Source organism: Mauremys mutica, chromosome 5, assembly GCF_020497125.1.
Source record: "Mauremys mutica isolate MM-2020 ecotype Southern chromosome 5, ASM2049712v1, whole genome shotgun sequence".
NCBI classification, from domain to species: Eukaryota; Metazoa; Chordata; order Testudines; family Geoemydidae; genus Mauremys; species Mauremys mutica.
In genome coordinates this window covers 122,774,256-122,799,930 of record NC_059076.1, presented here as the reverse complement: position 1 = coordinate 122,799,930, position 25,675 = coordinate 122,774,256, and the positions used below count along the sequence as shown (strand labels likewise).

The following is a 25,675-nucleotide window of genomic DNA, read 5'->3' as shown; positions in this document are numbered from 1 at the left end:
AATTTATGTGCCCAGGACTAGCCTTCTGTACAAACAAGTGACCATTTGGGAGGTATCTTTTTATTTATGGTATTTGTATGGCCCCTGTTATAGTAGTATCACATCCTTAGTGTATTTATGGGGAACCGAGGTTCAGTGACTTATACAAGGTCTCAGAGGAGTTTGTGGTGGAGCAGAGACTGGAAGTCACGTCTCCCTTGCCCTAGTGCTATAGCCACTAGACCATCCTTCCTCCTCGTTGAGTTGCACTTGTAGGTTGTTCCTGTTTCCCTACACCACATCTCTCAGATGATAAAACAGTTCTGGCTGTGTCTCTATTTTTTGTTTTGTTTGTAATTTCTTTTAAACAATTGCATTTTTTTAACAAATAAGGAAATATTTTCTTCCTCATGCTAAACACACAGATACTCTATCAGCTACTCCTTCCTCAATAATGTACAGAAAGAGAACAGAGCTTCAAAAATAGATTGTCTTATGAAGAATTCATTTGAAAAAAACAAGATGTTACTTTAGTGACTGCTTCAAAGCGGACGAGTAAATAGCAGCATTCATTGCAGAAGTAGCTTAAGAACAATGAAGAGGGTAGTCAGCTCAACATGGGCAGGATTTTCCCACTGATTTCATATAGCAAAGAGCAATAGTACTGCATGCACATAATTTTGATTGTCGGCATAAAATAGGAAGTAAAGGTCTGTGGTAAACTCTTTTAGGTGTAAGTTATTTTGGGCCCAGTTGGTTGCTTACTAATGTGGGGCTAGATCTTGTGAAACTCTCTGCACCATTAATTCCTGGTGACTTAAAGACTGAGTTCTGGTCCAACTGAAATTCCAACCATTATATAAACTAGAAAAACAGTAAAAAAAATTGTTTTGCAAAAACACTTGATTTCATTGGAATTAGGTACCTAGGTACTTTTGAGAATCCTATTAGCAGGGGTGGATCCAGGCCCCAGCATGCCAAGCGCGTGCTTGGGGCGGCAAGCTGCGGGAGGCGCTCTGCTGGCGCCACGGGGGCGGCAGGCAGGCTGCCTCTGGCGGTTTGCCTGTGGAGGGTCTGCTGGTCCCGCAGCTTCGGCGGACCTCCCGCAGGCAAGCCTGCGGCAGGTCCGCCAAAGCCGCGGGACCAGAGGACCCTTCACAGGCAAACCGCCAGAGGCAGCCTGCCTGCAGTGCTTGGGGCGGCAAAATCCCTAGAGCCGCCCCTGCCTATTAGACACAAGTTTGCATCTTCAGGCACCTCAACACCTTTACAAATGTGGCCCTAAGTAAATTGCTGAGTGGTGGCTCTAGTATTGTGCTGGAAAGGGGCCAGTGTGCCGAGGGTGACCAGATAGCAAGTGTGAAAAATTGGGACACATTTGGAGGGTAATAGATGCCTATATAAGAAAAAGACCCAAATAGCGGGACTGCTCCTATAAAATCGGGACATCTGGTCACCCTAAGTGTGCCCTGTACCTTGTAGGGTTAAACCCAAAGGCAATACTGGATTTACAATGGCGCCGGGCCCACGGTCGAAAGGGGCCCCAGCCCGCTCTTCTCCATCCCCCGCTCTCTCCTGTGGGGTTAGAGAAGCTTGATGCTGCCGGCTGCTGCGGCTCCGTGGCAGTATCTGCCGGCAGCAACCTGGCTCCTCCCCGACCTTTTTCCCCCAGCGTGCTACGTTCCCTCCTCCCCTCCTTCCTGCCACCGATCAGCTGGATCCGCTGCTTGCTGGCAGGAGGAGGAGGGAGCCTCAGCATGCTCGCAGCTCAGGGGAGGAGAAGAGGTGGGGGTGAGGCCTTGGGGAAGGGGCTGGAATTGGGGCATACCCCCTCCAGCTCCCTGCGTAAGCACCCCCATGACCCTAGCCCACACCCCCAGCCCCCTGCCCACCCTGACCGCTGCATCCCCTTACACACACCCAGCCTCCTGCACCCCCCTCACATACCCCAAGCCCCCTGCCCTGACTCCTGCACCCCCCCAAACCCAGCCCCCTGCACCCACTCACACACATCCAGCCCCCTGTCCTGACCCCTGCACTCCCCTCACACTTCCCCAGCCCCGACCCCTGCACCCCCCACACCTCCCCAACCCTAACTCCTGCATCCCCCCTCATGCCCCCCCAGCCCCTGCCCTGAATCCTGCACCCCCTTCACACACACACTGGGTCCCGGCTGGCAGCTGAGTGAACGGAACCCCAGGCTGGCAGCAGGCTCAGCGGTGGCTGGGATCCACAGCCTGCCATTAAAAAAAAAAAAATCAGCTCGCATGCCACCTTTGGCACGCGTGTCATAGGTTGAGGACCTCTGTTCTAGTGTATACAGTGTAGTTTATTATAATTTTCACTATACGCGATTTTCCTCTTACACGCTGACCTTAGACCCTGACCCCCGTGTAAGATGTGACTCCACTGTATTCATTTTTGAAAATGTATAATAAGCGATCCTCCGGGGGGTGGGGCACAAGGTGGAAGTTTTGCCTAGGGTGCAAAATATCCTTGCACCGGCCCTGGATACTGTGTCAGCTGATCCCCACAGTCTCCAACCTACCTGGGCAGTACAGCAGACATGGCCCTGCCCACTAGCTCCTCTCCACTCCCTAGCCCACCCATCACTTCCCCCTGCCCTTAAGGCTTAGCCCTCTTACTTTTAAAAATGATTGCTTGCCCCTCTCCCCTCCTCAGGCTTTTCTGGCAGCCCTGTTGCCAGGTATCCAGTTTTAGCCTGGAAACTCCAGTAGAAAATGGGACCTGAGTGTCCGGTTAGCAGTGCTGACTGAAAACTAAATGCCCGGTTATAGGAGTAACCACATTAGCCTCCGTTCCTCCCACTCCCAACACCCACTCCAGAGGGCTGGAAGAGAACCTGTCCTGCTGCTGTGGGAGGAGGGGCAGCTCAGTGCAGAGAGAGACAAAGAGAATGGGCTAGAACCAGGTAGGTACCTGCTTTATGTGGGCAGGGGCAGGGGGAGATCCTGTTTACCCCCTCCCCAGCCCTGCTGCGCTTGCAGTTTACCCCTGTCCCCTCCCTTGCTCCAGAGACCAACCCTAGCTCCTGCCCCACTGTGCTTTTACCCTGGCCCCTTTTACAATCATTCCCCAGGGGGCCCACAAATATGTTTGGTACCGGGCCCACAAAAAGTTAATCCGGCCCTGCCCAAAGGTCTAACCCAAAGCTCACCAAAGTCAATGGAGTTTTATCATTGATTTCAATAGATCTTGGATCAAGTTTCAAGAAAGGAGAGTACTAGATACCAACTTTGTTCAGGGGCACATAAAAACAGAACGATATGGAAAGATGTACCAAGATCTTGTAAGTTGACTATAAAGAGAGGGGAGTTCTCAGATCAGAAACATGTACTAGCTAGTTAAATTCCTGGAGAAGAGCCATCTCAGTATGGTGAAAAGTGTCCAAACCAAATTGAAAGTAGTCCAGGAAGTTGGGTGATGTGGTCAGACAGCTGAGAGCAGGTGACTCACTACTTCAGCAGGGCTCTGGAGAAGTTGAACTCAAGATGGTTGTTAGCAATTGTGAAAGGATTCAAGTGAGGGTTTTCTCACAAAGGAGGGATGATATCCTGGGATGGCTTTAGGCACAGATTGGATGGGCAGCTGCTTCGGGCACCATGTTTACCCATAACTCTGGGAAGAGTTCCAGGCAGGAAGAAACAATCTGGCCAGAATACTCCTGTGCTGTAGGAGCACATCCCTGATGTGGAAGTTGCAGGAGGACCTGGGCTGGCCAAAAGATAAATAGTGAAGCAGAGGGGAGAAGAGATGAGGATGCCGAGGGAAGACAGATGGGAAGTGACCCAGGGATGGTGGAAGGGAATATGATGAGGGGTTCCAATGAAAGAAAGAAGGACAGAGCTAGGGTTTCTGCTTTGCTGACTTAGGGATGGTACCAAAAATGATTTGCCATGTGCTCCACTATACTGAGGGATGGCCCAGGGAGAGAGAAGAAGTTTGAAAATTACAGGAATATGTAGTGATGAAACACTATATAATATAGATATTTCATAACTATAAAATGGAAGAAGCAGCAGCATAGTCATTATGTTTACATGCTTTCTTTTGATGTTCTCCTTGGGTGTGACTACCAGTATATGTACACAGGCCTAGATACTGATCTTAGTTACACCATTGTAAATCTGGAGCAAATGCCTTGACTTCAGTGGAATTACTCCAGATTTACACCAATACAGTGAATTTTAGAATCTGGCCTCAAGTGCTTTGTTTCAGACTCTTTATGTGTGGGTATATTTTTACATGTTGGATTGTCTACTTGGCAGAATCAGCATGTTGGCAGCCCAGCACCCTGCTCAAAAAACAGTTCAATGGTGTAATTCTGCATTGTCATCATGGCAGAATTTGGCTAGGAAGCATTAGATAGAAAATTCAAATGTAGGCAAAATATTGGGCCAGCCTCTCAGCTGGATCAATTGGCCTCAGTGGAGAGATGCTGGTTTATACCAATTGATGAGTTAACTCAATGTTTTTTGTTAACTAGTGTAATCCCATTAAACAGTATAACTTTATATGGTGCTTTGTCATGTAAAAGGCAGCCTCCATCAATCGACTTCATGGGGACTGAGAGCAGTGGTGCCAGTTCAAATATTTCAGGGGCGAAGGGAATTCCAGTTCCTCTCCCAGGTCTCCTTTAGCTGGGGAGTCTGCCCTCCCTCTTACCACCATAGTTCATGAGCGGGTGCCCCCAGGAGTTGAGTTCTCAGCCTGACTCCCCTGCCTGGCACTGTGGAGGGACAGACTCTCCATGCGCTGTGTCACAACACCATTTGAGTTGGTGGTGTTACCTTGTGCGCCAGATTGCAACGCCACTTGCTGAAATCTGGCTTGGCTGCCCCTCCCACTTGACAACACCCCTCCCACTTGACACCACTGACTGGGAGGTAGTGCTGACAGGATTTTTTCATGTTTTTTAAAAATACTTTCAGAGAATAGGAAACTTGATAGTTGACTAGTTTGATGCAGTTTGTTCTGACTTAATTTGATCTGCTCCTTCTTTTCCTGTTAGGAAATTCTGCATCATCCCATTTATCTTAGTCTTAGAATGCACCAGAGTCTACTATCAGGAATGTATAATTTATATAATCTAAAGTAGAGACATAATCCCACTTCGTTATGTTGCTACGTAAAATACACAGGGCATTAATTTGGGCAAATGAGAGCGTCAGACTTTTTTTTTTTTTATCACTAGTGTAAAGGAATAGCTCCATCTTGTGGACATTTGTCCCATATCCTCACATGATACCTGCTGGCTTGACTTGACTTTTCAATATTGTGAATAATGATCATGTGTCAAATTTTGCTTCATTTATATCATTATAAACCCATTTATTTCAGTGGAGGAGAAGAATTCAGCTCACTGAGTTGTATAGTTTTATAGATCAAGATAACTCTAGTTATTGTGCAATTAAAAAAGGAGCAGTTGAGTAAACATTGTTTTAGTGAGATCAAATGGTGATATTAAAGCCACAAGGCATCTGAATGCAAAGTGTTACTATACTGCATAACTGGTCAATGTCTGACAAAACAAAGATTGAGCTGTCTGGCAGTTATTAACAATAACTTATTAATAGATTTCTCAGATTATTGTGCAAAGCACCCATGCAAAAATGGAGGGACCTGTTCCGTTGCCTATGATCATAGCTCTTATCACTGCGCATGTCCTGAGGCATTCACAGGAAAAGACTGCAAAATTGGTAAGTGCCTTATTTAATGAGCAATGGATATTAGAGGTAGAGGACTTGTCCAGCTTTGTTAGTGAAAAGGTAATGTTGTTGTGATGTCAGAGAACACTAAGACGTGAATGTTTGTGTAGGCTGGTTTCCAAGTGATTATGATAGACAATCTGGTACTGACAGGACAGCTGAAAATAGCTTAATTATATGGTTATAAATTCAAACCTGATCTGAACCACCATTAAAGTATTAGGCTAAGAGACATACAATAAGACTCTTCCCCCCGACCCCCGCACTCAGATTTTGAGATTAGCATACATGCCTAGAAAAGAATAATTATATTATATAGCACTTAGGGTAGAGAGATATGACAAGCAAAAGAATTTTAGGTAAGGCACTATATCCCAGTGTATGTGCACATGTGCCCATTAGGGATCTTACCATGCTCTCAGTGATTTTACACCAGTGTAATTCCATTGACTTCCCTTGAGTTACTCCAGGTTTACACCAGGGTAAGTGGGAGTTATCAGACGATAAGGCTCTTGTCATACTATTGCACCAGTTTTACAACAGCATACAGTGCTGGTGCAGACTAAGCAATTGCTTAGGGCCCCAAGAGACTCAAGGGGCCTGGCCCTGTATTCACTTTTTTAGTATGTGTTGTGGAGGTGGGGCAAAAATATTCGTGCTTAGGGCCCAAATGGGCTAGCGCTGCCTTTGGCACAATAACTCCACTGAGGTCAATGGTGTTGCTCCTGATTCTCGCAGGATAAGAACAGAATAAGGTTCCATAAAAGCTCTTGTTTCTCTTTGCTGTTCAATGAAATTCCTTTCCTGCTGCTCTGGAGCCACCTAATGGGATGTGTACAATGTGTACGGTACCGGCTGGGGCACCAGAGTAGCTGCCTCCATTACAGCCTTCATCTGTAAGAACCATTCTGCTAAACTAACAGCTATGAACAATACATTAAAGTGGGATCAATGTCGTATTTTACTCTGGTTTTTCTTCCTTACTTTTTGTGAATTAACCATTGGGGGCTTGCAGAATGGTGCCACTGTCTTGTTCACAGGAGCATATGACATTTTAAAAGCAGGAGAAGCCATCCGACCTCTTTATTTATTTCTAATTTATTCTACTATTAGTCATAGCACCTATCACCATGGTGGCTAGATGCTTCCATTACAAAGGTTAAAGCGCAAATTGTTTGATTAGCACATAAGCCTGGTTCCACAAAGGGACTTGGGCATTGCAGCACTGAGTGTTGGGATGTGTAACTTTTAGACATCTAGAAAATCACTGGAACAACAATGCGATTCACAAAGCCTGAGTAAGGTGCCTAGGCTCCTTATACAATGAATGGGGAGAGATGGGTGCCTAAGTATGAGATCCACAAAAGCAAGTATTTTAGCCAAGGACCTGCCAGAGCTAGCCAATGGGAGTTGCCAGCAAGAAGGGTGTGTCCTAAGTCTCACCCCTCACAGAATTAGACACCTAACTGCAAGCTGCAGGGAGCAGGGCTGGCTCCAGACCCCAGCGCGCAAAGCGCGTGCTTGGGGCGGCGTGCCGCAGGAGGGCGGCAGGCGGCTCCGGTGGACCTCCCGCAGACATGCCTGCGGACGGTCCGCTGGTCCCGCGGCTCCGGTGGAGCATCCGCAGGCGTGCCTGCGGGAGGTCCACCGGAGCTGCGGGACCGGCGACCGCCAGAGCGCCCCCCCGTGGCGTGCCGCCCTGGTTGGGGCGACACAATTCCTAGAGCCGCCCCTGGCAGGGAGGTGCATGTCTCTGTTGCAATCCACACCTGGGACCCCCTCTCTTGGAGTCAGGCAGATAAAATGCTAATCTGCTGCTTGCAAGCAGAGGCCATGCGTGATGGGGCCATGTGTCACATCCCCCCCCCCCCCTCCACCCGGTGAGTTGTTGCTTGGCTTGTACTGAGCATGCTCACATGGACAGCGCATGCTCAGTAATATTTGCTGAAGCTGCTGCCCTCACTCTGCCCCCTCCGGCCCCCCCCCCACTATCAGCAGGCATGGGTCATTTCTGCTTGCAAGGATGCATTAGGTGCCTGCCTCACTGTGCACAAAATAACTGGAGGAGGAGGGTAGAGCACTCACTTAGGATGTGTGAGACTCAGGTTCAATTCTGATGAGCAGAGTGGATTTGAACCTCTCCAGAGTGTACCCTGTCCGCTGAACTATGGGATATTCTGATATGGGGCTCCCTCAATTTTCCCTGTTGAAGTTGTTCCACTGTGGGTAACTAACTGAAGAGTCATTGGGCCAAAGAGAGCATGTGAGAATGTCTCCATAGCCTGGTGGTTGGGGCACCCATCTGGGAAATGGGAGATCCAGCCTCCCTGGTCCAATCACTCTTTAATTATTTCTCCAAAATGAAACAGCTACAACAGAAGAGATTGAGGGAGACCCCTATTAGAATGCCCATAGCTCAGTGGTTAGCGCACTCTCCTGGAAAGCGTGGAAGACCCCTGTTCAAATCCTCTCTCCTCATCAGGCAGAGGCGGGGATTGAATGGAGGGTCTCCCACATCCCAGGTGAGTGGCCTAACCACTGGGCTAAAAGCTAAATGGTGGGCACCGATGTGGGTCCTCCTCTCACTAGATTTTGCATGGGCCCCAGTCTGGTAGGTGTGATCAGAGCATGCCTACTGGGTCGGACTCCACAGGCAAGAGAGGCAAGCAAACACCTGTCTTCTTCTCATTTGTGGATCACATTCGAGGACAAGGTGGGAGATAGGTGTCCAGGCACTTAGAATGAGGCAGCAGTGTGCATGAACTGAGGCAGAAACTTAGTTGTCCAGAGGACTTTTAAAGCAAAAATGTAGGTGGGTGAGTGAGTGAGTGAGTGAGTGTACGTGCCTATAGGGTTAGCTGGCAGCCAAGCAGGGGTTCTGTGGATCGCAGTGGTACCTAAAACTGGAATTTAAATTTCTTTGTGGATCTAGGCCATACTTTTAAATAACATGTGGCTAGTTAACAAGAAAAGGGATCATTAGGGCATAACAAATCATTTAGTATCATTCTTTGTAACAAACCTTAGAAATCTTTTTTTATTTTATTTTAGGGAAGTGTTTTGATGAAAGTCGCTATGAGTTCTTTGACACTGGCGAAAGTTGGGCAAGAATCCACAAAGGAGTAGTGGAAGAATGCACGTGTGTTAACAGCCGAATTGAATGCCAAAACACACGATACACAAGTATTACTCTGTGCTGTCCATAGCATAAATATTATTTTGTTCTAAGTGTGTATATCTGCATGTAGTGGGCTAAATAAAAATAGTGATGCTGAAACCTGTGCTACAGTATTCTACATAGTGACCTGGCTCTTTCAACACACACACCCAGAAAGAAAAAAATATTTTTCCTTCTACTTATGGATAATGACCTGATTCAGCCTGTGAGCATGTGCTTAAGTGCTTTATTGAATAAGGATGGACTTAAGCATGTGTTTTATTTTAAGCACATACTTAAGTGCTTTCAGGAACAGGGATGTGATCCTGAACTGGGGCCCATAAGAATAAACAATAGATTAAAGAATAATAATAACAAAATTACACTTCTATCCCAGAATCTCAAAGCAATTTACAAATATTAATTAAGCTTCACAGCATCCGGCGAATTAGTTAAATATTGTCAGCCCCATTTTACAGGTGTGGAAACTGAGACACAGAAGTTAAGTGACTTTCCAAGCTCACATAGTAAATCCAGGTAGAGCTGTGAATGTGCCCAGGAGCCAAAATCACCACTGGCATAACTTTGACCATAGGAATCCTGATTGCCAGTCACATGCTCTAACTACTTCACTAAGCTCCCTCCCTGTTGGTTTATTATAAAATATTACACAGCTCTCTTAAAAACTTTTGCAATAGTGGGGAGCATATTACGAGCAGTAGTAATAATAATTACTGTTATTTGTTAAGCAATGATATTTGCAACAGAGGGGAAACTCTATTGATATTGACAGTAAAAGTAAACAGTGACCCAGATCTTCAGCTGATGTAAATCAGTATAGCTCTGTTGTCTATAATAGAACTATCTCTATTTCTACCAGCTGAAGGTCTGGACCAGTGTGGAAATAGTGAAAAAAGGGAAAACCAATTCCAAAAGTATATATGGCAGAGAAGATGCCTTAAGATGTTGTCACCATGATAAATATGATCTCTACATTCTTCTTGTTAAAGCAGCAAAGAATCCTGTGGCACCTTATAGACTAACAGACGTTTTGCAGCATGAGCTTTCGTGGGTGAATACCCACTTCTTCGGATGCAAGCAGTTCTACAGAACCAGACTAACATGGCTACCCCTCTGATACATTCTTCTTGTTTTCATTCTCCCATGATGATTCCAAGATATGATGTGAAATTTGTTTAAGTGGGTTGCATTTTCTTGTACTGCATGTAGCATTCAGAGATTCCAAGGCCAGAAGGGTCATTGCGATTAACTGACCTCTTGTATAACACTGGCAATAATACCTCCCTGAAAAAAAATCTTAGAGGATATCTTTTAGAAAATCTTGATTTTAAAAATTGCTAGTGATGGAGAATCCACGACCCTTGGTAAATTATTCCAATGGTTAATTGTCCTCACTGTTAAAAATATATGCCTTATTTCCAGTCTCAGTTGTCGAGCTTCAACTTCCAGCCATTGGATTGTGTTGTACCTTTCTCTGCTTGACTGAAGAGCCCATTATCAAATATTAGTTCTCTATGTAGATACTTACAGACTGTAATCAAGTCACCCCTTAAACTTCTCTTTGTTAAGCTAAATAGATTGAGCTCTTTGAGTCTATCACTATACGGCATGTTTCCAATCCTTTAATCATTCTTGTGACCTTTTTCTGGACCGCCTTCAATTTATCAACAATTTATCCATCTTGCATTATGGACACTAATTGGGTTTGATCTTCTATTTATGTTTGTAGGTTGCACCAGTAATCCATGTCTCCATGACAGTGCCTGTAGAATGATTGTCTTCACTGGGAAAACTATATGTGGTTGCAAAGAAAACTTTGTAGGAAAATATTGCAATATTGGTAAGTATAACAATGTGCCAGGGAGACCAAATGTTACTGATTGATCATCTGACTGATAATAGGTGTTTGTTACTTGCATATTCTACTCAAAATTTAGCACAGTCTTCTCTCTGGCTAAGGCATTTACCATATTCCTACAGTATAAAACCTATTGCATTATTCCTCACCAAGGCCCCAATCCGGTAAACACACATCCTTAACTTTATGCACATGAATAGTCTAATTAAATTATTTATGCACATAAAGTTAAGCATATATTTGCAAGCATATTTGGGATCCAGTGCATGTACTGTAGCATAAATTCTTCCACACAAAAGCATGCATCTTATTTGTTCCCACATGAAGTAAAGAAATGTCTGTTTTAGCAAGATCGCTGATAGCTTCCCGTATTTGTCAGTCATATATAGTTAATAGGAATAGACTCCAATAAAAATGTATGCGTTTCCTTTTAGTCACTGGGGCCTGATTCTTTTCTCACTTACACCAGTTCTACACACGTATAACTCTACTGGTACTCCTGATTTACAGTAATAAAACTGAGAGGAGAATCTGGCTCTTGGCATCTAGACACACAATTGCTTTGTCGCTTCTTGTTTGAGCTTCAGAGGTGCATAGTTTTTGATGCAGCTTTCTTACGAAGTTTTGAAGTTTGTCGCTGCATGGATTATATATATTTTTAAACTTTATCAGTGCACTAAATCTTCTCTTCAAGTAAACTCAATGACTATCTTTCAAATACAGCAATTTTTGCATGCAAATTACAGTAGGTCATCAGCCATATCACACTAATCTTGTCATCTCATTGGCTAAGAGGGCTTGTATGCTGATCCAAGGTCCATTGTAATCAATGGCAAGAGTCTGTAAGAGGGTAGCAGCCTCTGAGCACGCCCCCTTGCTGTGTGGCATGCCATTGCAGTCCTCAGCCTCAGTTTCTCTCTGTTTTGGGAATAATTTATCCACTCCTAGAGTCTTTAAAAAAGCATTTCCTCTCTCCTGGGTCTAATTTATTAAACATTGTCTGGTTCTCAAAAAGATCCTGCCTATGGCCCTGCCTTAGGTTTGGGGCTCCAAGCTTCTCTATTTCAGGAATGTGGGGTTCCAATTATGGCTATAAATGCTCCCCTTCAATTCAGAGTTTTCACAGCCCTCCTCCTTCAGCTGTGTAGATCGAGTCCTGGCCTCCATGGCCTGCAAACTCTGTTCTTAAGTTCAGGGTTTTCGCAGCCCTGCTTCTGGGGACTGTGGCCTTACTGAGTTCTTTCTCTCAGCAAGCTCTAGGGTGACCAGACGTCCCGATAAAATCGGGACCGTCCTGATGTTTAGGTGTTTGTCCCGCGTCCCAACCGATCTTTGGTCGGGACACAATTTGTCCCGATATTTCGTTCCACTGGCCTTATTTATTTATTTGCTCCGCTGGCAGCACTCGGCTTTTTTTTTTTTCTCTCTCGCTGCTCTGCCGGTGGATCCACCCCCCCGCCATGTGTCCCAATATTTTCTCCCTCTCATCTGGTCACCCTAGCAAGCTCTCCTTCACTGGACTTGGAGCCTCCTTTTTGCTTCACCCAATTAATCATCTGATCAGTCCTTTGACCCTTCCCAGGTGGAACTAATAACCCCAAACACCTGACCTCTGAACAATGCTCCTGGCCCCAGGCCTTTAAAGGAACAATAGCCTGGATTTTCCTACTCTTTCTCTCTCCCAGGGACTACTCCTTGGGACCATCTTCCTCTCAGCCAATGTCTTTTTTTGATTATTCCTTCACCTTTCATTTTTCTTACCCCTTTCCAGGTCAGAAAGGGGAACTGGCCTCTCAGACTGTCTGCTCCAGACTTAAAGGGCCAGTACCCTGTAACAGACTCCATTGATTGTGATGGGCACTGGATCAGACCTAGCTGAGTGCTAGGATGGGAAACCTCTAAGGAATACTTACCGTATATACTCGATCATAAGCCAGTTCATTTATAAGCCGACCCTCCTCCCCCAGATGGATAAGTAAAAATGGAAATTTTTTATAACCCGTTCATAAGCCGACCCTATAATTCAGGGGTCAGCAAACTTTGGCTCCTGGGCCATCAGGATAAGCCTCTGGTGGGCCGAGATGGTTTGTTTACCTCAAGCGTCTGCAGGCACGGAGGTAAACCTAAGTAAACAAAGTGTCCTGGCACACCAGTGGCTTATCCTGATGGGCCAGGACAGCAACTGGTGGGGAAATTTTGGCGGGGGGAGAAGCTGCGAGTCAGGGGAGTAACCCCTGTGACCACCCCCCACATGACCCCACCCCTAGCCCGGGACTCCCACACTCTCCCCATCCCATCCCTTCCCACCTTATCTGGGGAGGGCCAGGGGAGGATGTCTCTGACCTGGCTGGAGCTGCTCCAGCAGGCTGGGCAGCGCGGCCACAGCCTGCTCCGGTGGGCCAGACTGGGTGGCACGGCCACAGCATGTTGGGCGGCACGGCTGCAGCGAGCTCCGGCGGACTGGGTGGTGTGGCCACAGCCTGCTCTGCGGGGTGGGGCTGAACAGCACGGCTCAGCCTACCATCCCCAGAGCTGCAGCTGCTTTGGAGGCTGGGGGGAGAGCAGTGTGGCCAGAAGCGGAGACACTCTGGCCCCGCCTCTTCCCTTCTATCTCTGCTGGCTGTGCTGCCTCTCCTTGCTCCCTCTGTTGGGGGGCGGGGCTGTGTCCCACCTTTCCCTCTCTATACCTGTTCATAAGCCGACCCCCTTCTCTGGTGCTTCCCTTTTTTACTAAAAACATTCAGCTTATTAATGAGTATATACGGTATTTGTTTTTTGTTGTTCACTATTCTTTTTTGTTCTCCTAAGTTGTGTGCGGTTTTTTTTTTAAACAAAAACAATTTAGTAATCCAACCTGGGAGCAGACCCAAATCCGTGTGATTTAGGTGACCAATCACACACCATGAATAACAAACTGCAAATAGTGAAATTGCAGTTTTGTGACCAGCCCAAAAATCGGAAAGACATTCATCCAGACTACCTGGCGAATAGAGACGAATGACAATTCTCTGAAATAAAGATCTGCTGGTGGACAATTTGAAGTAGGACAATTTGACGTCCAATCTGCTGGTGAACAAATAGGAAAAAAAGGCTTAGTCTACAACCGATATTATTTACAATAACCAGTTCATGAGAATCATCCCGTCCTTGTTTACAAAAACATTATTATTATTCGAGTGCTTTCTCATGTCAATTCCAGTTAGGTGTGTGTGTGACGTATGCACAGTTGTCTGAAAGTTTTTCCCATAGCAACTCCTGTTGAGTCAGCTGTGGAGCTCCCTGGAGTGGCGCCTCCATGGTGGAGAATATATGACCCTGCCGACCTGGCGCCTCCTCAGTTCCTTCTTACCGCCAGTGACAGTCATTGAAACTGCGGTGGCTTGCTCTTGCAAGTGTTCCCCTAGTTCTCCTAGTAGCTTTGTGTATATAGTTTAATAGTTTAACAGTTGTATAGTTTTAATAGTTAGTTGGTGGATAGTCCTGGGGGAATTCTGCATTACTGTGCATGTGCACAATTTATGTCCCCTACAGATTTCTTTGCTTCCCTGCAGAAAAAATGACTTTCTGATGGGGAAGCAAAGGGACGCCACAAGACTGGTTGAGACCCCCCCCCCCCAACAGCAGAGAGGTAAATCACTGTGGGGCAGGGGGCGGGACTGGGGAAGACTCAGCTGGTGGCTCTTACCCTGTACTGGGCTCAGCTGCTAGTCCTGGCTGGGTTGGGGAGGACGGGACTTCCTCATCCCTGCATCCAGATCCATGTCAGACCCACCCCCAGATTTCTCCCATGGCTGTAGGAAGCTCTGCAAATTCTCTACCTCCTCTCGCCCCCTCTCCGCAGCACACTTCCTGCCCCCATCACTCCTCTGCAGGGGGAAAGATCATTGTGCAGGGAGAAGTGTGTAGTGCTTGTAGGAATGGCCTTGGTAGGCTGTCTCACTTAGAAGGAAGATGAAGAACTCAGGAGTGAGAGATGGGTGGAAGTTCAACTAGGGAAGATAGGAGGCAAGTGCCTGAGTACTGTGATTGGTAACCAGCTCTCTATCTGACCCTCCAATATTAACTTTGCTGGAGGGGAAGGCTTATCAAGGGTTATGTAGTATCGGTGGCTAGTCCTGTTAAACTATATGACTGTGAGCAATTTGCATTATCAAGGAATGCAATAAAAAGGTTTAGAAAAACATACAAAAACTTGCAAAAGGGGAAAGTCCTCCAGGGTTCTTAACTGACCTTATAGGTCTACCCCAAAGGGTCATCTCCCAGCCCTTCCTCCACTCAGCTCAGTTGGCGGTGGCTGGCCAAGGAAATGGGAACATGTAACATGGTTCTGACTAGGGCAGTATGCTCCACTTGCATTTATTGGTGTCCTGGGAGTGACTATACAATCCCTCACAGAGTTCCTCCAGAGGCAGTGTGACTCCATAACTCTCTGATTGCAAACTGGAGTCCTAACAGGAACAGTCCTAAGGTTCCTTTTTAGTTGTCAGCTTCCAACACTCAAAGCTGAAATGTGACTTCATAAATGTGCATGCAGTATGGCCTTTATTATAAATCCCAAGATTGCTGTAGTATAGCTGTACTATTGGTGTGTGGTCTGACTTGTTTAGAGCAAGAAATAAGCAGGTGTTGATTGCTTACTTGAAAATAATAAAACAAACACTTGGCCTGCTAAACAAATGACTTTAGCTGTCTATGAGCCATCTGCATGTGGATGCATAAAACCCACACACAAAATATGAAAGGAGAGATCCAGCTTATCTGTCAGGGCTGTGAAAATATGTTTAAAAATGAAAAGCTCTTTGCCAGGATTTATACAGACTAAACTAATGCTAATGAACCTACCAGCTCTACAGGAATATACCATACAATAACAACACAATCATGATTAAGGCGTTTTGGTGTTTTGTAATCCCAGATGACATGGAATTCAGTTTTTTTAAGAGTTTAGATATTTTTTCTCTCTTTTTCCCATTCACTTGTCATGTACCACTATAGGGCACAGTTCGAGGTTGTTTGAATGCCCAGAGCAGTTCAAATCAGCCAGTGTCAAGTCCAGGTTCCCTTGACCTTCTCTCCTCCAAATTCCCTGAACCTGGTGCTCCTTACTACACCTCTCTGCCCCCGCCCCAATTTCCCATCTCTGCTGTACTTCACGTTCCCCTGCATATACCTGCCAGTTTCTCCCTCTCTTTGCTCTCCCTGACTACACACATACATACTGTAGTTTTCCCCCCTGCCTTTTGCATCCCATGTTTCCCTACAAACACCCTTTTCTGTTGAGTAGATCTGGTGCAACATCTAGCCTTTGAAAATAAATATTTAAGATTCATGATAATTTTTGCCATTAATCTTCCTAACTGAAAGTTTGTCTGTCAGTAGAAGCTTGTGGATAAAAATCTTCAGAGAAACTCCTGAAAAATTACCAGTTTTCAAAATGGCTTCCATTTCCCATTGTTTTCAGTAGACTTGAGGCCATAGCTGCCCTTGGGTAAGGCGTCCTCTTTCAAATGGCCACTGCCTCCAACTGTTTTCAGTGAGAGTGAACCCAACAGCCACCTTTGTTAAGAACAGACCTACTGAGAACTGTTGGCGATAGGTTGCTATTTTGAGAAGGGCTTCTAACTGCTGGCAAGTTACAACCTTAGTCCCACTGAGATAAATGAGAGATGGTAGCCACTTTGAAAGAGAGCAGTTCTATGTGGAATTCTTTACTGTAGAACATAATTTGGCAGCCCTTGCTGAAGCAGACACTTTCAGTTATGAGGAATTAAGAAAAAATGTCCATCATAAAAAAACAAAAACCCTTCATATGTAGCATAAGATTTCTGTGAGTTTAACTATAAAAGAAATCTGTGCTGATCCATTATTAAGATAATTCAAGAAAAAGAAATAGTATGAGACTGGGCGCTGAAATTCTTAAAGGACCCTTTTGAAATTAATTTTAACTAATAAAATAATTACCCAATTTACTTGTAAATTCTCAGAAAAATCATTCTTATTCAAAGAGTGAGTCCTGTAATTTTGAAGAGGATACACTGTTTTCTTCATACATGACAAACCTGTGAATCCCTGCTTTTGGTGCAAAACTCATCCTTAGCTATGGAATCAGGGAATCACGAGCAGGGATTCCTCATATAATTTGTATTAGAGATGTGCAGAAAGGGCCCAGACTTAGCTACTATGTCTTTCAGCTCCTCTGACCCCCTCCCCTCCATTTTCATCTGTTCCTCCTTTACATTATAAGCTCTTTGAGGCAGGGACTGTGCCTTCCCGTATGTCTGTATATCAACTAGCATGTTATGGGTGATACTGTTATATAGATAACAAATTATGATGATGATAAGCAGCAAGAAAACCATCCCTGCTGTGTCTGGATATTGTAGTTCAGTAGGTATTTAAACAAAAAGCAAAAAAAGCTGTTCTGTATTCTCTGAACACAACTGACCTGGCTGAAAACTGCAGCTTCTCATAAACCCAAACCTCTCTGGATTTCATATGGCTGGATGTGCCCTTCCAAGCAAGACACAATCTAAGTTCTTACAGAATGTATGGCTGTACGTGGCAGCTCCTAGGCTGGTCACATGCTGAACCAAGTTAAGAAGCTGAACTTTACTTTAAAAAAATATTCGTATACTTTTATGGTTGTGAAGAAAATCGTCTAAACATGAGCTGAGTGCAAACCAATAGGGGAACTGATTGGGCAGAGGAGTGCTGAGCTAATACCTGTGAGTGAATTGAGTGAGCAGGCTAGGAGGAGTTATTTAATATACAGGAAGGTGTGTGTGTGAATTGATTTAATGTAGAGGAGGATGCAGATGAACTGATTTAGTAGGCGGTGTGAATAGACTGACTAGGTGGGAGGAGAAAAGTCAATAGATTTAGTATGTGGGTGTGTGTGAACTGATTTAATAGGCAAGAGAAGGTGCAAATTGATTTAGAGCCAGATTTTTAAAAGTATTTAGGTGCTGAAAGATGCAGATAGGCACTTAGTGGGATTTTCAAAAGTGCCTAAGAGTAGCTTTTCAAATCCCACTAGATGCCTAACTGCTTCTTTAGGCACCTCAACATGACTGAAAATGTCTTTAGGCCCTTAGTGAGAGGCTATTGATGAATTGACTGGGTAAGCTGGATCCTAGAATTTGCAAATGTTGTCCTTGCATAGGCATCCTTTTGTTAACAAAACATAGCACTAGCCTGTTCATTCCTGCCCAAAACTTTTGTATCTCTTTATCCTTTCTAATAACAAACAATTTGTTCAGGATGTTGTTATGAAATCTAACTCCATGTAGGTATTTATATCAGACATGGCCATCAGTGTGAATTATTATTGCTGTGCTGAAATTGTAGTCTAAAATGTCACTAGAAAAATCAAATGAAAGGTAAACTAGTCCCTGCTGTTAACTATGGAATGTATTCAGTTTATTTTATCAGGCCAAAATGAACTCCTGGTGGAATTTATAGAACTCTAAATTTAAACTTGTATAAAAGGATTCTATTTACACAATAGGTGGATTTATACATTTTTTTTTTAGTAAACACTAATCTGAATTCTAGCTCAGTTGAGCTTTTAAATATTTGCAAGTCAAAAGTGATAAGGTATTTTTTATTACAGTAGAAACATATTAAACAGTAAATCTACTTTCAGTGACTGCAGCATGCATTCTTTAAGCAAATGTTCAACAAAGAGTTCCTTTGTGTTATAAATTACTTTATTTCATAATCAGATCCATTCCTGTTTTACATGTCAACCTTCTATTAGATTTAATTCATTTCAAGGGGCTGCCAATTTTGTGCATAGCTTTTGGCGCACAACAAATTTTTTGTGTTTTTCATAATCAGACTATGCTTTCAATGGGAATTTGTTTCAGTGATAAGCTCAGTCAGACTGTTGTGCTGTTGGAAGTCGTATTGCCATTTACCAATGGAAAGCAGCACATTATATGAACCATTTTTTCTTCATAAACGGGCTATTCCAATTGTTTCTGTTTGTATAGAATCTTGTGGCCAAGCAGAGAGATAGATGGTAAATTACAGAAATTAGAAAAGTTATAGAAAATAATTCTTTCCACTTCTATAGTGGCTTTCATGCAAAAATTTAAAAGCATTTTACAAACATTGATTTGTGAACCACCACAATTCCCCAGTGTTATCCATCCCTATTTTACAGAGGGGGAAATGAACACACAGAAATGTTAAGTAACTTGCCCAAGGTCAGATAGGAAACCAGTAGCAGCACCAGGAACAGAGTTTAGTACTTCTGACTCCCAGTCCTGTGCTGTACCACTAGACCACACTTCCTCCTCTTTAAAGAGTGAAAAGACCCACTATTAGTAGGTCCTCACAAGGGTTCAGACACACACACACACAAGTGGGGGGGAAAGGAAATCCATCCATGATGGGGAAGGCAGACATGCAGGCAAGGTGCAAGAATTCCAGTTGGGTAAGGCAATGCCTATAGGAGAAGACATTATTGAAACAAAGAAAGCTGGTAAATCCTACATCTCACAGCCTTTCAGGACTGCAATGCACTGGAAGAAAAACTTTAAGAGGAAAAATACACCCTTTACCAGCAGAATTATGCATAATATGCACATTTGAAACAAGCAGAAAGCACAGAAAGTTATGAGACTGGAGGACACTACTACAAAGTACAATAAAGACACATAAGCTGCTGCAGATTCCAAATAAAGTGTCTGAAAAAGATTCAAGAAGGCACAAGAACAAGTTGATGGATTTCCAAAACTGAGGTTTAAAAATCTGTTTAAACATTCAGCTCCTGAGAGTGCTAGTGAAGATGTGGTGGAAATAGAGATACAAAATGAAACTGTTTGAGGGACCCCAATGTTCATTGACATTAGAATAGAGAAGAGACAGAACCTTCCATTCCCGGTTCTTCAGAAACTCAACAGAGAAAAATAAAAAGTACTTTAAGGAGGAAAAGTTGCACAAAACCACAAAGAATCTGGGAAAAACAACTCCAAATTGGAGCAATCCTTTAGGAACTGTGGAAAAGCAGACTGCCTTAGCACCATTAAAGTGGGGACAAAGGAACCTTTTCAACCTGACCATAGTTAGGAGGGTGGTGAAGCACTGGAATCAGGGGTGGCTCTAGGCATTTTGCCACCCCAAGCACGGCAGGCAGGCTGCCTTCAGCGTGCCTGCGGGAGGTCCGCCGAAGCTGCGGGACCAGCGGACCCTCCGCAGGCAAGCCGCCGAAGGCAGCCTGCCTGCCGCCCTCGCAGCGCCGGCAGAGCGCCCCCTGCGGCTTGCCACCCCAAGCACGCGTTTGGCGTGCTGGGGCCTGGAGCCGCCCCTGACTGGAATGGGTTGCCTAGGGAGGTCGTAGAATCTCCATTCTTAGAGGTTTTTAAGGCCTGGCTTGACAAAGCACTGGCTTGGATGATTTAGTTGTTGGTCCTGCTTTGAGCAGGGGATTGGACTAGATGACCTCCTGAGGTCTCTTCCAACCCTAATATTCTATGATTCTATCACAACCAGTGAAGAAGACCTGCAAGCAAGAGAACTGTAAGCTCAGAATTGAAGGAGCTAATGTTTGTTAGGCCTTGGTGTGTTTTTAAAACATTGGGGAGGAATGTAATGATGTGTCTTTTTAAGGGTTTCCGTATTGTGATCTGCAAACCACAGCACTGCTTGTCTAGTGAGTGAGTTGTTGGAGTGTGGAGCAGATGTTGGATGTCTGATAATAAAATAGCTTAACTGTATTTGTGTGGATTTACCTCCATAGGACATTACAGACTAAATTACCTAGGCCTCTTTCCACAATAAGCATTTCAAAAAATACTCTGAGATATTGCTATTCAGCTTGCCCAATGAGTTTTGATGGTGCCAAAGACCTTGTATGGAGATTGGATTGTGGACAAAAGGAGTCCACACTAGGTAGACTGATGGATAGAGATGACTGAATATGGTGCGTTCTTGTATTTTTAAGAGTAGAACACAAGCCAAAATTTAGAAAACTATTTAAACAGCCAAAGACATCCAGTTGTATTTTTTCCGCAGCTGTAGCATTGAGTTGCAGATATGCAGCAATGTATGTACATTAGGTTTCAATCCTGTGAGGTGCTGAAAACCTCCTGTAAATGACTTGAGTGAGAATTGAGGGCCCTCGGTGTTTAGAACCTTGCAGAATCTGGCCCTGATACTGTGTTAATAGATGGGCCGCTCTCCTCTTTCATTCTTAAAAAGGTTCACATCTCTAAATCATTTCTGAATGTAATAAATACAGTACCAATAAAACTTGCACCTGGCACTTCCCTGGCCAAATGTAACAGGAGATTAACATAAAGCACAGTGGGGTTTTTTTCATGAACCTGACTGTTTCAGTCAAACAAAGATGATATTTCATTATCCTGTAGTGTTGATCAGCAAATTACCTTAAAAAGAGCATACACTTCTTATTGTTATTATTTAAAACATAGATAATTTGTTTCAAATAAATTTTATTAACAATTATTGGGATGAGAAAAATTTGAGTAGAAATGGGCCTGATCCAAAAGGCCATATCAGAACATTGCAGAGGTGTTTGGAATCCAAATGCAGCTACAGATCCAATTTTGCAAATGGCCCAGCAGGTTTTGAACCCAGGCCTGCCAGACAGTAGACAGTTCCATGCTGCCTCCAGCAGCAGCTATAATGAGTTTGTGCTCCATTATTCACAACCCACTGTAGACATAGACTATGGGAAGTCCTGCCTCAAGGGGTCTGACAGGCAGCAGACTCCTGGCTCCTGATTGGCTCCCTGACCTATATAAATCCAAGCGGCATTCCAGAAAATATCAAGGCAATGGTGCAGATCTCCTGTAGCTGTCATGATCATTCTTGCTCCCTGTTCTTGAACTTCTGGCTTTGACTTTGCCTTCATTTGGACATTGCCTCCTGACACGGACCCTAAAACCTGACTTGGACTCTGATCTTTGGTATTGACTCTGACCTGGAATTTGACTATGAACGCCTCTGATACTCTCAGCCTCAGGTTTAATCCTGCGCTGGCCCTTGGTCCTGACTGCCCTTGTCAGGATCTGACAGTTTTTTCTGGATCACCCTAGCCTGTATTGATGACCTATCATGGAGGCAGCAGCCCACTCCTTGCCTGGCATGTCCCAGAGACTATGGGAGATGTCTGAATGGGTTGACCGCTCCCAGGAGGAGATCCCCACACTTCAAACCCAAGTATCGCAGCTCACAACAGAGAACCAAGCTTTGCACAGGCAATCCACCCAGCTCCATAATGACAATGTGGCACTGCAGGCCCAGCTGGCACAGCATGCCTCAGATAACTATCTGCTACAAAAGCAGGCAGCCCCGCTGCAGGACAAGAATGCTGCACTACGGGCACATGCTGTGGCTGCGTACCCAGACCAACTCTCCCTCCCAGAACATTTTATTGGGGACCACCAAAAATTTAAGGAGATTATTAACCAAAGCTGCCTGCTGTTTCTGCTCCACCCTCAATCCTGCCCCACCGACCAAGCAAAAGCAGGACTCATTATTAAGGTTAAGAGTCTGTCACAGGTATTTTTAGTAAAAGTCACGGACAGGTCGCGGGCAATAAACAACAATTCTTGGAAGACTGCAACCTGTCCCTGACTTTACTAAAAATACTCTGGAGGTGGGGGGGACTAACAGTTGGAGCGCTGCGGGGGGCTGAGCTCTGGCCACTGCTCCAGCCCTGCCGCTGCTCCAGCCCCATAGGGCTGACCCAACCTCAGCCACTGGGCTGGCTGCTGGCCAGCTGCTTTGGTGGTCTGGGGTCCACTTCTCTGGCAGTCCTAGGGCTGACTGCCAGCTGCTGCTCTGGTGGTCCATGGACCACTGCTCCGGTGGCCCCAGGGTTGACAACTGCTCCAGCCTGGCCACTGCAGAAGAAGTCACAGAGGTCCTGGAAAGTCATGGAATCCATGATCTCCGTGACAGAATTGTAGCCTTCCTCATTATTAGCTTCCTGACTGGGGCTTGTCCCTGCTCAAATGAGCAGGCCCAACACTATCTGACTGGGATGCCTTTCTCCAGGCATTCTTTTGCTATATTTAGCTATTCCTACCATGCCTGCTTGATGGATGTGACCCTATGCAAACTCCAGCTGGGGCAGGGACCGGCCTTCTCCTACACCGCCCGCTTTTGGCAACTAATCTCCAACCTTTAGTGGAATGAAGCGGCACATCTCTACTAGTTCTGGTGGGAACTATGTGAGAAGATTATGGATGAGCTAGCTTGCTCGGAGGCCCCAACAAATCTAGATGTCTTTGTTGATGTATATGATGAGGTCAATGATCGGCTCCACAAGCGGCGTGAGGAAAGGAAGGGATCTGGGTCACCACCCAACCAATGGCCCCTGGTATCCATCTCCAACCTGAACCTATGTAGCTAGATACCACCAGCCATCATGTGACCCCCTCAAGAAAAAGAGCTCTGTTGCTATTGAGGCTGTGTTTCTACTATGGAGGATCTGGTCATGCTCTTGCCAATTGCCCATCCTGAACTCTTGCATGACCCAGTTTGGGAAATGACTCATGCCTAGACCCAGGGGATGGGTTGGGTGAGCTCTGAGGGAATGAACAGAACAGGTAATCATCAACTGATACAATCCCTGTCTCCCATTCCCTGCTTCTGGCAAACAGAGGTTAGGGACACTATCCCTGCCCATCCTGGCTAATAGCCATAGATGGATCTATCCTCCATGAATTTATCTAGTTCTTTTTTTAACCCTGTTATAGTCTTGGCCTTCACAACATCCTCTGGCAAAGAGTTCCACAAGTTGACTGTGCATTGTGTGAAGAAATGCTTCCTTTTGTATGTTTTAAACCTGCTGCCTATTAATTTCATTTGGTGACCCCTAGTTCTTGTGTTATGAGAAGGAGTAAATAAAATTTTCTTATTTACTTTCTCCACACCAGTCATGATTTTATAGACCTCTATCTTCCGCCCTTAATCATCTCTTTTCCAAGCTGAAAAGTCCCAGTCTCTCCTCATATGGCAGCCATTCTATATCCCTAATCATTTTTGTTGCCCTTTTCTGAACCTTTTCCAATTCCAGTATATCTTTTTTGAGATGGGGCAACCACATCTGCACGCAGTATTCAAGATGTGGGTGTACCGTGGTGTGAAGGAGCGGAGAGACTGCAGCTGGGCACAGCAGGGGTTAAAGAACACCGGTGGGGTCAGCTAACCCCACCTTGTTATTCCTGCAGCCAATGCCAGGCCTGGAGGGAAGAGAAAAGAAGGGAGCCTGGCTCAGTCAGGGGCTGACTGTCAAGAGGCAGGAGCTCTCTGTATTCCTGCCTGAAGGCACAGACCAGCAACCCACCTGCCAATGCAGCCACTGGAGGCAAGTAAAGTCTTCCCCAGCCAAGGGGAACCTACAGACAAGCCCCAACTGTGGGGCAACTGCAGGGGCCATGCCCTAAACTAAAAAGACTTGCATAGGGAGCAGGCCAGGAAAACACGCCCTGAACAGCCCCTCACGGCTGGGAGAAAGATCCATCTCCCCTGTTTAGAGGTTGAGCACACAGGACCCTGGGCCCAGACCTGAGGGAGAAGGAGGGGTCAGGACCCCTTACAGCCCCCCCCAGCCAACGATCTAGCCACTAGGCTGCCTGGCCACTGAAGGCCCTATCACAAATGGTGGAGAACACGGGTATCACCCTAGTCCCTGCTGAAGGGAATTAAAAATTAAAAAAAAAAAAAAACACACTAAGGAGAGAGAGGGAGAGAAAGCCCTGAGGACAAAATCCTTGAATGTAGATGGAACAGCTGCTGAAATGGATGGCAGAGCAAAACATCCACCATGAACAGCAACAACAACTCCTGCAGCAGATGGCCACACAGCAGCAGCAGCTAATTCACGAACTGGCAGCCCAATAGCAGCAGCAGCAGCTGGTCCAACAGGTGGCATCCATTTTGTGACCCACAGCTCCAGCAGAGCTGCCTAACCCCGCCCCATCCGACCTGCCAAAATGGGGCCTGAAAATGATCCTGAGGCTTCTTAGAGACCTTCGAGCGGGTGGCCATAGTAGCCCGGTGGCCCCGAGACCAGTGGTGGCACCGTGCTTAACTGGGGTAGCACAGATCACATACTGTGCTTTACACCCCACTGCCACCCAGGACTATGCCCAAATTAAGGCAGCAATCCTCGACACCGTAAATATCTCGGAGGAAACATTCCGGCAATGCTTCCACAAGGAGTGGTACCCACCGGGAGCCTGACCCCACCTGGTCACCCAGAAGCTGCGTGACTCGTGCTAGAGATGGCTCAGAAGCAAAGACGGAGGGGCACAGGTCACTGAGCAGGTCCTGCTAGAACAGTTTGTCCAGATCCTGCTCCCTGGGGGAAGAGAGTGGGTGTTGTGACATCACCCTAACACCATGACGGATGCCATCCAACTCATGGAGAACTACCTAGCTGGTAAGTCCCCCATGAGGAGGCCCCCTTTGGGGTCAGCTGGAACCAAGATCCCCATGCCCCTAAAGAAGGGAACCACACACGGACCCCAGGATCATGAGGAACATTGTCCTTCTCCCTCCCTATCAGAGCTTCAGATGGCTCGAGGATCCAGGAGTGCCAGGGCTCCCCAACCCAGAGGTCCAGAGCCATTTACCTGCACTCCAGCTTGGGAGACCACAGGTCCATCAGAGGCCCAGCCCACGCGCCACCCAAGATCAGGACCAGTGTTTCACATGTGGCCATTCTGGACACTGGTCCAGAGACTGTCCATACATGGAACGTAGCTTTGGGAAGATCTGGACTCCACGAGCACAAGAACGCCCTGGGGACCCAGCAAAACTGACCATCCTGCGGCTGGTAAATGGGAGAGAAGTGATGGGACTAGTTGATTCAGGGTGTGCCCAGACCCTGGTACAAAGGACAGTTGTGCCTAATCCTGTCCCAACCCAGGGCACCATCATGTTACAGTG

General features: G+C 45.7%; 1 protein-coding gene across 1 annotated transcript in view; it reads left to right on the top strand.

Annotated features, from left to right (window-relative positions):
* HGFAC (HGF activator) overlaps nucleotides 1-25,675 on the top strand; it is a 66,777-nt gene that overhangs the window by 17,087 nt on the left and 24,015 nt on the right. The window contains exons 5-7 of the mRNA XM_045019020.1: nucleotides 5,577-5,699; nucleotides 8,760-8,891; nucleotides 10,616-10,726. Coding sequence (XP_044874955.1) covers nucleotides 5,577-5,699; nucleotides 8,760-8,891; nucleotides 10,616-10,726 — 366 coding nt within the window. The remainder of the gene's footprint in view (nucleotides 1-5,576; nucleotides 5,700-8,759; nucleotides 8,892-10,615; nucleotides 10,727-25,675) is intronic.